The 17268-nt window shown below is 49.0% G+C and overlaps 1 protein-coding gene across 3 annotated transcripts in view; it reads right to left on the bottom strand.

The window, feature by feature from the left end:
* LOC137352973 (latent-transforming growth factor beta-binding protein 4-like) overlaps positions 1–17268 on the bottom strand; it is a 228162-nt gene that overhangs the window by 126516 nt on the left and 84378 nt on the right. For 2 of the 3 annotated variants that reach the window (XM_068018807.1, XM_068018806.1), the window contains exons 12-19: positions 17094–17213; positions 14546–14671; positions 11994–12119; positions 11123–11245; positions 10532–10660; positions 4369–4494; positions 1896–2039; positions 188–370 (exon numbers count right to left, since the gene is read on the bottom strand). In XM_068018807.1, coding sequence (XP_067874908.1) covers positions 188–370; positions 1896–2039; positions 4369–4494; positions 10532–10660; positions 11123–11245; positions 11994–12119; positions 14546–14671; positions 17094–17213 — 1077 coding nt within the window. The remainder of the gene's footprint in view (positions 1–187; positions 371–1895; positions 2040–4368; positions 4495–10531; positions 10661–11122; positions 11246–11993; positions 12120–14545; positions 14672–17093; positions 17214–17268) is intronic. The other variant, XM_068018808.1, reaches the window with a different exon arrangement.

Below are 17268 nucleotides of genomic sequence, written 5' to 3' on the forward strand. Positions count from 1 at the left end.
GATCGAACATCTGGCGAGAAGAGCTCGTTCCTCACAACTTCATTCCAGGCCAAAAATGCCTAAGTTTGGCCTTTTATGATACAATTAACTCTTTACTACTGTTGAACTTCCTTCTCCCGGATATCTTTTAGGATATAGGGAGATGTTAAGAGAAGGGGCTGCTCCAGTTTGCTGTACCTGGTCTTACCTGAGCCAGACACGGGGCACTGGTAGATTTTGCACTCACTGCCCCAGCCTTCCCCGACAGTACAGCAGCATTCCTGTCTTGTTACATTCCGTGCCAGAATGTTCTCACACAACTGGGCATCATTTAGGTTGTAGTAACACTCGTTCTCCTCCCTTGTGGACTCTCCCAGAAACATTGGCCGTGCTGAAAGAGACAAGAGCGTTAAAAAGCAAAGAGCACCAAATCACCCATTAACTTCATGGACACTCCTGCCTATCACAGACTCCGCCCCATCCATTTATACACACAAACACATAGAAGTTACAACAAGGGGACAGGCCATTCAGCCCAACCAGTCCATGTTGGCTTTTACCCTCCTCACAAGCAAATAACTAATCATATTTTTCCACTCTCTTCCTTATCCTTCCATTATTTTTTCTGTATCCAGCTATCCAATCTAATCCTTAATGTCCATATTATTTCTGCCTCAACCCTACAAGTGAATTTAAGCATATGCAAATTGTCAGGAGGTTTCGCCTGCCTCTATTCTAAATCATATTTAATCTTGGATTTATACACAGAGGGAAAGATCTGTATTGAACAAAACACCAGAGTACTGATCCATTCCCAGCTCTCCAGTATTTACCTCTGGTTTACTCTCCCCTCTCGCTCTCTCCATCATGCTCTATGGATTGCTTCTTTCTCTTGTTCTGTATCTCTGATGTGTGAGTGAACACATTGCACTAGGGATTCTCTCTCCAATTCCCCCACTCACTCCGCAGGAATCCACAGGGAGCTGTCTCAATGGATAGTGATCTGGAGCAGGAGACTCAGGTGATATCCTTGAACTCAGCACAGACTGCAGCCTTCCTTGGAGGACGGTGCATTTATTGTAATAATATTTTCAATCATTTGTGGACATGCTTTGCACAAAAAACAAGCAGCCTTGAGTGAATCTGACAGAAGATGTCACTAATATATGGGCATGAGTTGGGTCACACACCTCAGCACGGTCTCCCAGAGAGGCGAGATATTTCCCTGGTCTTTAGAAGATAGAGAGTGGAGGGGAAAGCAGAGCAAAGGATTCGAGTACAGGAGCAGGGATGTCTTGCTGCAATTATACAGGGCCTTGGTGAGACCACACCTGGAATATTGTGTGCAGTTTTGGTCTCCTTATCCGAGGAAGGATGTTCTTGCTATGGAGGAAGTGCAGCAAAGGTTTACCAGACTGATTCCTGGGATGGCGGGACTGACGTATGAGGAGAGATTGAGTCGGTTAGGATTATATTCGCTGGAGTTCAGAAGAGTGTGGAGGGATCTCATAGAAACCTGTAAAATTCCAACAGGACTTGACAGGGTAGATGCAGGAAGGATGTTCCCGATGGTGGGGGAGTCCAGAACCAGGGGTCATAGTCTAAGGATACGGGGTAAACCTTTCAGGACTGAGATGAGGAGAAATTTCTTCACCCAGAGAGTGGTGAGCCTGTGGAATTCGCTACCACAGAAAGCAGTTGAGGCCAAAACATTGTATGTTTTCAAGAAGGAGTTAGATATAACTCTTGGGGCTAAAGGGATCAAAGGGTATGGGGTGAAAGCGGGAACAGGTTACTGAGTTGGATGATCAACCATGATCACAATGAATGGCAGCGCAGGCTCGAAGGACCGAATGGCCTACTCCTGCTCCTAGTTTCTATGTTTCTATGTTTCAAAGAGTAGCCAGTAAAGGTACCATGGATAGCTCGTCGATTACACTGTCCTGTCCTTGGCTCGAACTCTTCATTTTCATCTGGGCAAAGACAGAAGAATGAACCGGCCACATTCTCGCAGACTGCAGAGCCACAGACACCCTCCATAGTCTCACACTCGTTCACATCTGCGAAGAGAGTGAAAATTTTACAGTGAAGAGTTGGGTGAATTCAGACCAGACACATGATACCCACCATTGTCTCCTATTGTTCAATCTGTGGGCCTTTGCTCAGGAAACATCTCGGACTCATTTTATCTCAAGTTTAACAATCCTCAGACCTTAAAATACTGCAAGATTAAAAGGATAAAAACATTTCAAACTTCACTAAGGTCGTGGTCAGACTTCTTGTGTGACTGTCGGGCAGTGTATTGTACCTCAGCCAATGTCCATGCAGGAACTTACCAGCAGGAGGCACTGGTTAGCGGCTGGGCCATGGAAGCCTGACTAACTTTGGTTCTTTTAATAAATGTACGTCAGCACGGATTTGTTAAAGGCAAATCATGTTTGACTAACTTGTTTGAGTTCTTCAATGAAGTAATGGAGAGGGTTGATGAGGGCAGTGCAGTCGGTGGACTTTCAAAAGCCGTTTGATAAAGTACCTCATAATAGACTGAAATTCCTTCCCTAAACCTCTCGGTCTCTCTCTCCTCCTTAAAATCCACCTCTTTGACCAAGCTTTTGATCACCTGACCCAATATTTCCTTATCTGATTCAACGTCAAGTTTTGTTTGATAATCGCTCCTGTGAAGCATGTTTGGACATTTCACAAAGTTAAATTCGCTATATAAATCCAAGTTGCAGTTGTTGTTGCAGACTTGTTATCAAAATTAAAGCTTGTGAGTTTGAAGGGACAGTGACAGAAAGCAAGAGAGTAATGGTGAACGTTCAGACTGGAGAGAAGTACGTGCTGGTGTTCACCAGGGTCAGTTGTATGGCCTCTGCTCTTTTTTGATATATATTAATGATCTTAATATTAATAGCTCGTTTTTCGGCCGGCCCAGACATGATGGGCCAAGTGGCCTCTTTCTGTGTCCTAAACTTTTTATGATTCTATCTTGTCTTGGGTTTACATGGCATCATTGCAAAGTTTGCAGATGACATGAAACTCAGAAATGTAGTAAAAAAATGAGAATTGTAACAGGCTTCAGGGGGACACAGAGAGACCTGGTGAAATGGACAGACACCGGGCAGATACAATTTAATGCAGAGAAGTGTGAGGTGATACATTTCAGTAATAAGAATGAAGAGAAGCAATATAAATTAAATGGTACAATTTTAAAGAGGGTGCGGGAAGCGAGACCTGGGATGTGCAGAACAAATCTTTGAAAGTTGACAAGTTGAGAAGGTTGTTATGAAAGCTTATGGGATCATTGACTTTATTAATAGAGGCACTGAGTACAAAAGCAAGGAAGTTATCCTAAACCTTTATAAAACACTGATTTGGCCTCAGCTGGAGGATTGTGTCCAATTCTGGGAACCACACTTTAGGAAGGATGTCAAGGCCTTGGAGAGGGTGAAGAACAGATTTACTAAAATGGTACCAGGGCTGAGGGACGACATCGAAGAGACTGGAGAAGATGGGTTATTCTCCTTACAGTAGAGATGGTTAAGAGAAATTTAATAACGGTGTTCAAAATGATGAGGGGAATACCAAATTAGAAACCAAGGCGTGAACTGAAGAGAATTTAAAAGTCTGCCTGAAAGGGTGGTAGAAGCAGATTCAATAGTAATCTTCAAATGAGGAACTGATAATTACTTGAAGGGAAAAAATTGCCAGGTCACAGAGAAAGAGCAGTAGAGTGGGACTATTGCATAACTCAACCAAAGAGCCAGCGGCACAGTGGCGCACACCGCCGCCTCACAGCTCCAGGGACCCGGGTTCAATTCTGGGTACTGCCTGTGTGGAGTTTGCAAGTTCTCCCTGTGTCTGCGTGGGTTTCCTCCGGGTGCTCCGGTTTCCTCCCACATGCCAAAGACTTGCAGGTTGATAGGTTAATTGGCCATTGTAAATTGCCCCTAGTATAGGTAGGTGGTAGGGAAATATAGGGACAGGTGGGGATGTGGTAGGAATATGGAATTAGTGTAGGATTAGTATAAATGGGTGGTTGATGGTCGGCACAGACTCGGTGGGCCGAAGGCCCTGTTTCAGTGCTGTATCACTAAATCAAATCAAATCAAAACAGGACCATGATGGACTGATTGACTTCCTTTACAATTCCAAGCTGTGGTCAATTTTTGATCAGCTAACGTAGCATCTGTGTTTCACACTCATGAACTCTACTCCACAGCAAGTCAATTAAACTCACGCTGATGACCACTGTTGCACACTGTCAGCCAATGTTAATCACTGTTGGAGACTGTCAGACACTTTCACTTGCTCTCTCTGTCATTCACTCTCGGTCACTGTCAGTTGATCCCGTTTACAGTAATTTTGACTACAAACCATGTGACTTACCCACACACCGTGAGCCATTGGACATCATCTGGTAACCCTGGTCGCAGTGACACCGGAAGGATGCGGCTACATTCTGACAGTACGCATTCGGCCCACAGATCGTAGCATTGACACACTCATCGATATCTGCACGAGAGACAGATGGCTAAGAGGTAGTTCAGGCTTGCATACAGGTATCATACTCACGCTGTCACACTCACAGTGCCACACTCACAGTGCCACACTCACACTATCACACACTCACGCTGCCACACTCATATTGCAATGCTCACACCGCCAGGCGCAGACTGTCACATGATCACACTGCCACACACTCACATTGCCACACTCACACTGCCACACGCTCATGCGGCCACGCTCACGCTGCCACGCTCACGCTGCCACACTCTCATTGCCACACTCACATTACCACACTCACACTGCCACTCACTCATGCTGCCACACGCTCACACTGCCACACACTCACATTGCCACACTCATACTGCCACACTCACATTGCCACACTCACACATCCACTCACTCATGCTGCCACACGCTCACACTGCCACACACTCACATTGCCACACTCACACTGCCACACTCACATGACCACACTCACACTGCCACACGCTCACACTGCCACACTCACACTGCCACACGCTCATGCGGCCACGCTCACGCTGCCACGCTCACGCTGCCACACTCTCATTGCCACACTCACATTACCACACTCACACTGCCACTCACTCATGCTGCCACACGCTCACACTGCCACACACTCACATTGCCACACTCACACTGCCACACTCACATTGCCACACTCACACATCCACTCACTCACACTGCCACACACTCACACTGCCACACACTCACACTGCCACACTCACATGACCACACTCACACTGCCACACGCTCACACTGCCACACTCACACTGCCACACACTCACATTGCCACACTCACACTGCCACACTCACATGACCACACTCACACTGCCACACGCTCACACTGCCACACTCACACTGCCACAGACTCACGCTACCACACACTCACACTGCCACACACTCACACTGCCACACATTCACACTGCCACACACTCACACTGCCACACATTCACACTGCCACACACTCACACTGCCACACGCTCACACTGCCACACATTCACACTGCCACACACTCACACTGCCACACGCTCACACTGCCACACATTCACACTGCCACACGCTCACACTGCCACACATTCACACTGCCACACACTCACACTGCCACACGCTCACACTGCCACACATTCACACTGCCACACACTCACACTGCCACACATTCACACTGCCACATACTCACACTGCCACACACTCACACTGCCACATACTCACACTGCCACACACCTACACTGCCACACATTCACACTGCCACATACGCACACTGCCACACATTCACACTGCCACATACTCACACTGCCACACATTCACACTGCCACACATTCACACTGCCACATACTCACACTGCCACACACTCACACTGCCACATACTCACACTGCCACACACTCACACTGCCACATACTCACACTGCCACACACTCACACTGCCACACATTCACACTGCCACATACTCACACTGCCACACATTCACACTGCCACACACTCACACTGCCACATACTCACACTGCCACACACTCACACTGCCACATACTCACACTGCCACACACTCACACTGCCACACATTCACACTGCCACACACTCACACTGCCACACATTCACACTGCCACACATTCACACTGCCACATACTCACACTGCCACACATTCACACTGCCACATACTCACACTGCCACACACTCACACTGCCACATACTCACACTGCCACACACTCACACTGCCACACATTCACACTGCCACACACTCACACTGCCACACATTCACACTGCCACACATTCACACTGCCACATACTCACACTGCCACATACTCACACTGCCACATTCTCACACTGCCACACACTCACACTGCCACACATTCACACTGCCACATACTCACACTGCCACACATTCACACTGCCACACACTCACACTGCCACACATTCACACTGCCACACATTCACACTGCCACATACTCACACTGCCACACATTCACACTGCCACACATTCACACTGCCACACATTCACACTGCCACACACTCACACTGCCACACACCTACACTGCCACATACACACACTGCCACATACTCACACTGCCACACATTCACACTGCCACACACTCACACTGCCACACATTCACACTGCTACACACTCACACTGCCACACATTCACACTGCCACATACTCACACTGCCACACATTCACACTGCCACATACTCACACTGCCACATACTCACACTGCCACACACTCACACTGCCACACACCTACACTGCCACACACCTACACTGCCACATACTCACACTGCCACACACTCACACTGCCACACGCTCACACTGCCACACGCTCACGCTGCCACATACTCACACTGCCACATACTCACGCTGCCGCTCACTCACACTGCCACATACTCACACTGCCACACACTCACACTGCCACACATTCACACTGCCGCACCCTCACACTGCCACACACTCACACTGCCACACATTCACACTGCCACACACTCACACTGCCACACACTCACACTGCCACATACTCACACTGCCACATACTCACACTGCCACACACTCACACTGCCACATACTCACACTGCCACACATTCACACTGCCACACACTCACTCTGCCACACACTCACGCTGCCGCTCACTCACAGTGCCGCACAATCACGCTGCCACTCACTCACACTGCCACACACTCACACTGCCACACGCTCACACTGCCACATGCTCACACTGCCCGACACGCACTCCCACACACTTAGTCTCACACTCACATTGACTCACACTTAGTGTCAGACTTGGGCTGCCAGCCAATGTTCTGCAAGCTGAAATGTACAGGAGCTACACCTGCCATTTGATTTTCTTTGCTCCTGCTCTTGCAGGTTTATTGCCCATCGCTAGTTGCTGCTCTTGGCTGCTCCGTGGCCCCAGTGCAGTCTGTGTGCTGACAGCAGTTTATCAGTGGCTACAGCTCCCTGTATTTAACAATTTGGAGTGTTATGACCAGGTGAGAAGGAGTCTTGGGGTGCCCGCACAGCCTTTGCCCGTTTTAACCGTAACGGGGTTTTATTTTGCAAAATACCATGTTTTTAGCTCCCCCTTCAGTGAATCCTTGTTCACCGTTTTCCAATTGTGAGGCAAATAAATCAATCAAGATAGGTTTTCATAGATTTAAACAAGAAATGTAGAAGTTTATGAATCTTAAACTCTAATTCGGTTAACAACTACGAATGTGTGACGTGACCACGTATACACCATAAAGACGCACGCAGATAGAGATGGAAAAAGTAGAAAAAAATAAAGGGGAACAGTTTGAGGCAATACATGTTAGTTATTTACTGTCCTTTGAGTTCTTTGGTTGCCGGTAAGTCCTGCTATTCAGTGGGGCCCAGTTCACGCTCCAACTTGTTTCGATGTTGGTGTTTTTCTCTCTTGAGATTTACGTGTCTTTCCTGGGTCCAGTGACTTGGGAGAAAGGAAGAAAGGGACAGCCAGGAGAGAGGCTTCCTTGTTCCAGCTTCAGTTGCAAAACTGCCTTCTGTTCCTTTCCCTGTGGCACAATTCGAAAAAACCCCAGGTTGTCCAGCAGGTTAGTCATGTGACTAACTCCTTATTTGGAACAGTCTCTGCTGCGAGGTTTGTGGATTGTATCATCTTAGCAGTCCCTGGAATGCGCTTCCTTACACCTTCAATGTCTGGTGATCAAAATCCATGTGGGTTAATTGGAGCAGGGAATTGTCTTTTGTCTCCACAAGCAGGGTCTCTTAGTATGCAAATGTCCTTCCAGCTCAGTGTCTGGTGATCTTCAAACAAGTAATTTCTTTACTCCAGCAACAGTTTAAAATCAATTTTCATATGACAAAATTAATATGCCTCATTTTTGGCAGGTGGAGGTCTACATGACAGGAGCAGTAGCCTTAAAGCAACTGTCCAAACCAGCAGCTAAATATCAGCACTGTGCTCCAATCATCAGGGCCATACATGGGTTGCGATTATACATTAAGCCGTATAGAGAAGGTTCAGTTCAGGGATAACATTCCCATCAGCAGCGAAGGATTCAAGACCCACTCCAGAACCAGGAAACCAGCGATATCCAGCTGGGGAGGTGGAAACTTTCATGTGATGCGGGTGGTGACCCCTCCTCTGCTGTAAAGGGTTGTTGGGAGTCTTTAGCATCGGTGCTGCCCCTCCAGGAGAATAGTAATGGTCAGAAGGGCAAACAGGAAACCTGGTCAGTGGCTCGAGACCCTGACCTCAGAGACTTGGGTCAGATCTGTCCCTGGGGCAGGGCAGGGCAGGAGTCACTGCACGGTGATCAGGACAAAGACCTATGGCTTCTTAATTGTATCCTCCCTCGTCCCTGGGGGATGGTTCCATCCCCCTCCGTCTCTAGCTATCCCCTCTCTCCACAGACCCTCTCTCTAGTCCCCCTCCTCAGCCATCTCCCTCCTTCCCCTCCTCACCATCTCTCTGTCCTCAACTCTCACCCCTCTCCCCACTCTTCTGCACAGCCTCTCCCCTCCTCAACCCTCTCCCCCTCCTCATCTCTCTCCCCTGCACCTGCTTCCCTCATTATGTCCCCCCTGTCATTCTCCCCACACCTCTGTCTCCACCCTGTTCACCCTTCCCCTCCTCCCCCTCCCTTCCCACCCTCACATCTCCTCTCCTCCACATCCTTCCATCCTCTCTCCATGCTCTCCCCAACCCTCACTATCTTCTTAAAATTTCCTATTTGAAATTTTTGGGAAACACGAATGAATTATTCCTGAAATTTCAGTACAATGCAGCCTTTAACTTGAGGTCTCGCTGTCGACATTCAGTTTCTGAAGCTTTGATTTCCCGACAATAGTCTCTCACAATTAGTCTTCTTTTGAAGTCTTTTTTCTCAATCGAATATCTTGTTTCCTTTTCAAATAGCCCGTCAAATCCACATCACATCTGCTGCAGGATTGTCCACTCTTCAATGTCCCTTCCTTGCTACCAAGGCTGCACTAGAGATAATTCCAGCTCAGATTCACTCCATCTCTTCAAGGATTAGTATTCTGAATGTCTGTGCTGTAAATGGGTGGGGGAGGGGCGGAGCTGTAGTTAGGGTCTAGGGTAGAAGACAAGGAATTGCCCCTTGAGCTTGTGTTGAGCTCCACTGGAATGTATAGCAGGCTGAGGTCAGAGAGATAAGAGTGGGAGTGAGACAGAGAATTGAAGTGACAGGGAACTGGATTTGTGTCATTCTAGAGTTTGAAATTGCTCACTGATGTGGGTGCAGTCCTGTTTACACTAACACTGAGGAGTTCACATCACCCACTGTCTCACTGTGAAGGGTTGTTTGGTGCCCAGGTGAGGGCAGTGATGTGAGAGGGCATCCGAACTGTCTGCCCTAATCAGCCCTGATAATATGTTTAACCAAGAGTTTCATCTTCGTGCTCCAGCAATATGCAAACAGTAGAGAAACACATAATAGGACATTCCCATTGTGGAGGACTGGGAATTGTTTAACAGGGCATTCCCATTGCGGAGGAGTGGGAATTGTTTAACAGGGCATTCCCATCACGGAGGAGTGGGAATTGTTTAACAGGGCATTCCCATCACGGAGGAATGGGAATTGTTTAACAGGGCATTCCCATCACGGAGGAGTGGGAATTGTTTAACAGGGCATTCCCATCACGGAGGAATGGGAATTGTTTAACAGGGCATTCCCATCACGGAGGAGTGGGAATTGTTTAACAGGGCATTCCCATCATGGAGGAGTGGGAATTGTTTAACAGGGCATTCCCATCACGGAGGAGTGGGAATTGTTTAACAGGGCATTCCCATTGCAGAGGAGTGGGAATTGTTTAACAGGGCATTCCCATCACGGAGGAGTGGGAATTGTTTAACAGGGCATTCCCATTGCAGAGGAGTGGGAATTGTTTAACAGGGCATTCCCATCACGGAGGAGTGGGAATTGTTTAACAGGGCATTCCCATTGCGGAGGAGTGGGAATTGTTTAACAGGCAGAACCTTGTGGCCAGGAAGAGAGCTGTGTTTAAATGTCTTGAGGGATCTGCAGCAACTCACCAATGCAGTCCTGAGCAGAACTGAGCCGGAATCCAGCACTACATTCCGTGATACACTGGAAGGAGCCAGGAGTATTCTCACATCGCTTACTGCCACAGATGGTTGGATATTCAACACACTCATCGAGATCTGTTAAATGAGAAAAAGACAGACACACACTGAGATACAAAGCAAAGTCTGGCTGGAGCCAGTCACAGCTTTCACTGCTGCAACTTTACAATTCAACTCAGATGAATTGGAGGAAGGATCCGATGTATAGTTCAGACAAAATCCCGCTCCCACTGTCTGGATCCAGTGCATTTGGGAATCAGTGCGCATGGGATCCTGTAAACGTGGATCCGGTGAGCATGGATTCAGTGATGATGGGATACAGCACATGGGTATACAGTGAAGATAGATCCATTCAGGGCAGGATCCAGTGAACATGGACCCAGTCAGTATGTATCCAGTGAGGGTGGGATCCAGTGAGGGTGGGATCCAGTGAGGGTGAGTAACAATCACTGAGAGCTGTTACAGGACAGGGAGTAACAGCAGCAGCAAAAAGCTGCCCAACTCCTGGGAACATGGGGTGAAGAAAGGTCGTACTCTTACCGAAACACTGGGATCGATCTTCATCGACTCGGAAACCAGGCTCACATGAGCACTCAAATGACCCAACTGTATTGGTGCAGTGTCCTCGATCACAGATATGTGCACCAGTGCACTCATCGACATCTGAGAGAGGTGAGAGGAACAGAGAGAGAATGAGAGAAACAGAGTGAGGTGGATGGAGTGAGGGAGGGGGAGGGAGAGAGAGGGAGAGAAAGAAAAAGGAGAAAGAGAGACAGACAGAGACGATGGGAGAGACAGAGAAGATGGGAGAGAAAGAGAAGGAGGGAAAGTGAAGAGGAGGAAGGTGGAAGGTGAGGGAGAGAGAAGGGGAGGGAGAGGAGGGAGCGACAGAGAACGAGAAAGTGGGGAAGAGACAGAGAGAGATAGAATGAGAGAGAAAGGGACAGCGTAAGAGAGAGGAGAGAGGGATAGAGAGAGAAAAGAGAAAGCGAGAGAGAGGGAGAGACAAAGATGGAGAGAAAGAAAGGGTGAGATGGGGAGTGAGAGAAGGAGAGAGACAGAGATGCAGGGAGAGATTGGAAGAGAAAGGAGAGAGTTAAATGATGATTTTATACAAACAAGGTACTCCACAAACTATTTTTTTAAATTGAAGTATCGAGGTGAAGGGCCAAGGGTTAGAGGTCAGTAACCCAGCAAAGGTGAAGCTTAGGAAATGATCCAGGGACTAGAATTCCTGGAAAAGAATGATTTAGCAAAAGGAGGACTCAAAAGCAACCATGAGAATGGAGGGACTGAGGAAAGCATTGGATGGATGGAGAGAGAGAGGAGAGGGGAAGGGCAGATAGAAGAATGGATCAATAGAAAGCAAACACAGGTAAAGTACCCCTGCTGGATAATGCAGAAATCTCACCGAGACAGGTGGACAGATCAGCAGAGGTGGTGAATCCCTCAGCACAGAGACAGGTGTAGGATCCCACGCTGTTCAAACACTCCCCATACGGAGCACAGAAATCTCCTTCAAAACACTCGTTGATATCTGAAAAACCATGAATAAAATCTTACAGTGAATTTTCCTAAACTCTTGCTCTCAAAGCTGCACTTGCTCCATGTCAGAGATTCATATTGCATTTTAAACATTTCTGCACAAAGCCAGCTGTCCAATACTAAACCACCTGACTCCAGAACAGTTCAACTGGTGCAAAACTGTGAAAACTATTACAATTACAAAGCAAGCCAAAAACACCTGCATTTCCATAGTGCCTTTCACATCCTCAGGATGTCCCAAAGTGCTTTGCAGCCAACCAATTACTTTTAAAATACAAACAATGCTGTAATGTCGGAAACACAGATGCCAACCATGGACAGCAAAATCCCAAAACTGCTACTGAGATGAATAAAAAGCTCTTTTTTTTGTGTGGAGGGAGGAACGTTGGATGGAACGGCAGCAGAAATCGCAGCTGCTTGATTATTGGTGTGTGATCTTTTACACCTGAGCAGAGCTTCAGTTTGAATTTATCATCCGAGTGCTGACAACTACAAAAGTGCAGCACTCCCTCAGTACTGACCCTCCGACAGTGCAGCACTCCCTCAGTACTGACCCTCCGACAGTGCAGCACTCCCTCAGTACTGACCCTCCGACAGTGCAGCACTCCCTCAGTACTGACCCTCCGACAGTGCAGCACTCCCTCAGTACTGACCCTCCGACAGTGCAGCACTCCCTCAGTCCTGTCCCTCCGACAGTGCAGCACTCCCTCAGTACTGACCCTCCGACAGTGCAGCACTCCCTCAGTACTGACCCTCCGACAGTGCAGCACTCCCTCAGTACTGACCCTCCGACAGTGCAGCACTCCCTCAGTACTGACCCTCCGACAGTGCAGCACTCCCTCAGTACTGACCCTCCGACAGTGCAGCACTCCCTCAGTACTGACCCTCCGACAGTGCAGCACTCCCTCAGTACTGACCCTCCGACAGTGCAGCACTCCCTCAGTACTGACCCTCCGACAGTGCAGCACTCCCTCAGTCCTGTCCCTCCGACAGTGCAGCACTCCCTCAGTACTGACCCTCCGACAGTGCAGCACTCCCTCAGTACTGACCCTCCGACAGTGCAGCACTCCCTCAGTACTGACCCTCCGACAGTGCAGCACTCCCTCAGTACTGACCCTCCGACAGTGCAGCACTCCCTCAGTACTGACCCTCCGACAGTGCAGCACTCCCTCAGTCCTGTCCCTCCGACAGTGCAGCACTCCCTCAGTACTGACCCTCCGACAGTGCAGCACTCCCTCAGTACTGACCCTCCGACAGTGCAGCACTCCCTCAGTACTGACCCTCTGACAGTGCAGCACTCCCTCAGTCCTGTCACTCCGACAGTGCAGCACTCCCTCATTACTGACCCTCCGACAGTGCAGCACTCCCTCAGTACTGACCCTCCGACAGTGCAGCACTCCCTCAGTACTGACCCTCCGACAGTGCAGCACTCCCTCAGTACTGACCCTCCGACAGTGCATTACTCCCTCAGTACTGCCCCTCTGACAGTGCAGCACTCCCTCAGTACCGACCATCTGACAGTGCAGCATTCCTTCAGTACTGACCCTCCGGCAGTGCAACACTCCCTCATGTTGCCCCTCCGACAGTGCAGCACTCCCTCAGTACTGCCCCTCCGACAGTGCATTACTCCCTCAGTACTGCCCCTCTGACAGTGCAGCACTCCCTCAGTACTGCCCCTCCGACAGTGCGTTACTCCCTCAGTACTGCCCCTCCGACAGTGCATTATTCCCTCAGTACTGCCCCTCTGACAGTGTAGCACTCCCTCAGTACTGACCCTCTGACAGTGCAGCACTCCCTCAGTACTGCCCCTCCAACAGTGCAGCACTCCATCAGTACTGACCCTCCGACATTGCATCACTCGCTCAGTACTGACCATCTGACAATGCAGCGCTCCCTCAGTACTGCCCCTCCGACAGTGCAGCAATCCCTCAGTACCGACCATCTGACAGTGCGGCACTCCTTCAGTACTGACCCTCCGACAGTGCAGCCCTGACTAAGTACTGACCGTCTGACAGAGTAGTGCTCTCTCAGTTCTGCACTGGAGTGTTAACCTGGATTGGTGGAGTAGGTGTTATGAGCTTTGGTTGAGGCACATTGATGAGGCAGAGACAGGAAGCTTTTGTGAACCTTTTGCGATGGGGAAATATCAGGTGATTCGACCAAGGGGAGCATGACAGGTTCATCTGATCCAGTTCTCATCCAATATCTACAGGCACACAATTTACAGCAGGGCTGACTCGCTGATGTTTGCCTCTAACCAGCCCAGAGACAGGGTTAGTTGCAGCAGTGCTCATCTTAGCTCAGGATTGGATACTGGATTGTTTATAGCAGCTCATCTGTGCAGCAGTTTAACTATGTGAACCACTGGGACACTGTGTGGTTTTGTTGGTGTGTGTGCAGTAAGAGTGAAAGTCAAACCTGCACATCGATTACTATCAGCACTCAGCCGGTATCCAGGGTTACAGTCGCACTGGTACGAGCCCTCCGTGTTCACACATGTTCCTGTGTCACCACATGTTGCACCATTCACACACTCATCAATATCTGTAGCAACACAGAAGAAAACAGCTTGCACTCAGTTACTCAGCACTGCTTAGTCATTCTCATCAATCTACTCCTCTGACAACAACAGGATATCTAGGCAACTGCCAGGCTGCCTTTAGGCCTGTTGGCAGAATGATTTCATGATGGATTATTCAGCGCCAATATCATTTGGACATTTTGCAGTGGTTTATTTATAATGTTTAGGATGTGTGCTGTTCTGGGATTGTTTGACAGAACAGTGTGGAGGGAGCTTTACTCTGTATCTAACCCGTTTTCTTTTCTTTATTTTTCTTTTGAAAGAAGCCTTTATACCCCAGACCCCGTTTATATATTATTTGTTGAGGGGGCCTTAATTCCTCAGGCCCCCCCTTATATACATTTTATGAACTAACTTTATTAAAATCAAATAAATAAAACAAAAGACACATTAAAATGCCATTCTCGGCGTCAATGACACACTCCAGTCCCTGTGCTGTCCACCAGTCGCAGAAGGCTTCAAGCGTAATGCCAGACACCGCATGCTCCTTCTCCAGGGACACACGGGCGCGAACGTAACCCCAGAAGAGGGGCAAGTAATCAGGACGGACAGACCTCCCGACGGCCCACAGCCTGGACCTGTGAATTGCCACCCTGGCCAGGCCCAGGAGCAGACTGACAGGGAGATCCTCCTCCCGGCCCACGCCCCTCCGCGCTGGGTGCCCAAAGATCAGGAGCGTGGGGCTGAAGTGCAGCCAGAACTTGAGGAGCAGCCCCTTCAAATACTTGAACAGGGGCTGCAATCTTTTACATTCCATGTCCACATGGGACACTGACTCGTCCAGGCCGCAGAATTTACAGGCAGCCTGGGAGTCCGTGAACTTACTTAAAAGTCCATTGCACGGGACTGCCCTGTGCAGCACCCTCAACCCCAGAATCCCGATGTAAAGGGGGAGGACTCCCATGTAGACTCCCACTGGGGTTTCCCCACGCTGCCAGAAGAGCCACACCCACCCCCAAAAAATAAAGCAAACAACAGTTTTGTTTTTAAGAATTTAACCGATATGAAGGCAAGGGTGGGATGGTGGTGGGAGTAGAGGAGGATGGGGTGGAAAGGAAAAGGAAAAGAAGAGGAGAGGATAGTTAGCTGAGTGGTGGAAGAGAGAGAAAGGCTTCAAGGATGTTTCTGTTAAATTGGTGGTTGGAGCACCTTACTGCAGAGAATACAAAGTCCAGTCTTCTGGTCAGGAAGGGTTCTTCGCCTGGGTCAGCTGGAGCCGCCCAGTTCTTTCCACTTAATGCTGTTGTTACAAAGAGTTTTTTCACCTGGGCGGCTTCAGCCGTCCTGAGCCATGCAGTTGGGGTGGGGAGCGAGCCCCATTTGTGCAAGATGGAGGAAAACACAAAAGCAAATACAGGGGCCCGCTATAGAATCTTTGAGCCCCACCCCTGGATCTTCTGGTGTCTCCTCCCTCCCCCAACAGTCCTAGAAAAACAGTTCACCAGTGCTCCAACACCCACCTCTCCAAAATAAATCGCAGGTCCTTTACTCTAATAGACAGAATCAGAACCACAATTGTGTTGTTATTCTCAGTTCTCAGCTCTCTCCTCTCTCCTGTCTAGCTGTTGCTCCCACCAGCATCTACAGATGCAACTGCTTCAGCTCGTTGAACAAAGGAAGTGCTCACAAACTGCCCTGTCAATCCTGTGCTGTACCTGTCCTGGGAGTGCTTGATGGGGGACAGTGTAGAGGGAGCTTTACTCTGTATCTAACCCCATGCTGTATCTGTCCTGGGTGTGTTTGATGAGGGACAGTGTAGAGGGAGCTTTACTCTGTATCTAACCCCATGCTGTATCTGTCCTGGGTGTGTTTGATGGGGGACAGTGTAGAGGGAGCTTTACTCTGTATCTAACCCCATGCTGTACCTGTCCTGGGTGTGTTTGATGGGGGACAGTGTAGAGGGAGCTTTACTCTGTATCTAACCCCATGCTGTATCTGTCCTGGGTGTGTTTGATGAGGGACAGTGTAGAGGGAGCTTTACTCTGTATCTAACCCCATGCTGTATCTGTCCTGGGTGTGTTTGATGGGGGACAGTGTAGAGGGAGCTTTACTCTGTATCTAACCCCCGTGCTGTACCTGTCCTGGGAATGTTTGATGGGGACAGTGTAGAGGGAGCTTTACTCTGTATATAACCCCATGCTGTACCTGTCCTGGGAGTGTTTGATGGGGACAGTGTAGTGGGAGCTTTACTCTGTATCTAACCCCCGTGCTGTACCTGTCCTGGGAGTGTTTGATGGGGACAGTGTAGAGGGAGCTTTACTCTGTATCTAACCCCGTGCTGTATCTGTCCTGGGAGTGTTTGATGCTGTTAATTCAATCTCACACCCTGGCATTTTCACCGTTTGTTACCTGCCGGGCTGAGACTCCTGATGAGACTCTGGTTACCTGAACACTTTCGATTCTGGACCTGGTAGCCTGTTGGACAGGGCAGGCAGCGAAATGATCCCACCGAGTTCACACACTCAGAGTTTGGACAGGTGGAAAGATCCAGACACTCGTCAATATCTGAAAAGGAGCAGCAAGAACTGAGTATGGACTGAATCGGAAAATCACTGTCAGG

The sequence above is a fragment of the Heterodontus francisci genome, chromosome 40, assembly GCF_036365525.1.
Source record: "Heterodontus francisci isolate sHetFra1 chromosome 40, sHetFra1.hap1, whole genome shotgun sequence".
In the NCBI taxonomy this organism is placed as follows: domain Eukaryota; kingdom Metazoa; phylum Chordata; class Chondrichthyes; order Heterodontiformes; family Heterodontidae; genus Heterodontus; species Heterodontus francisci.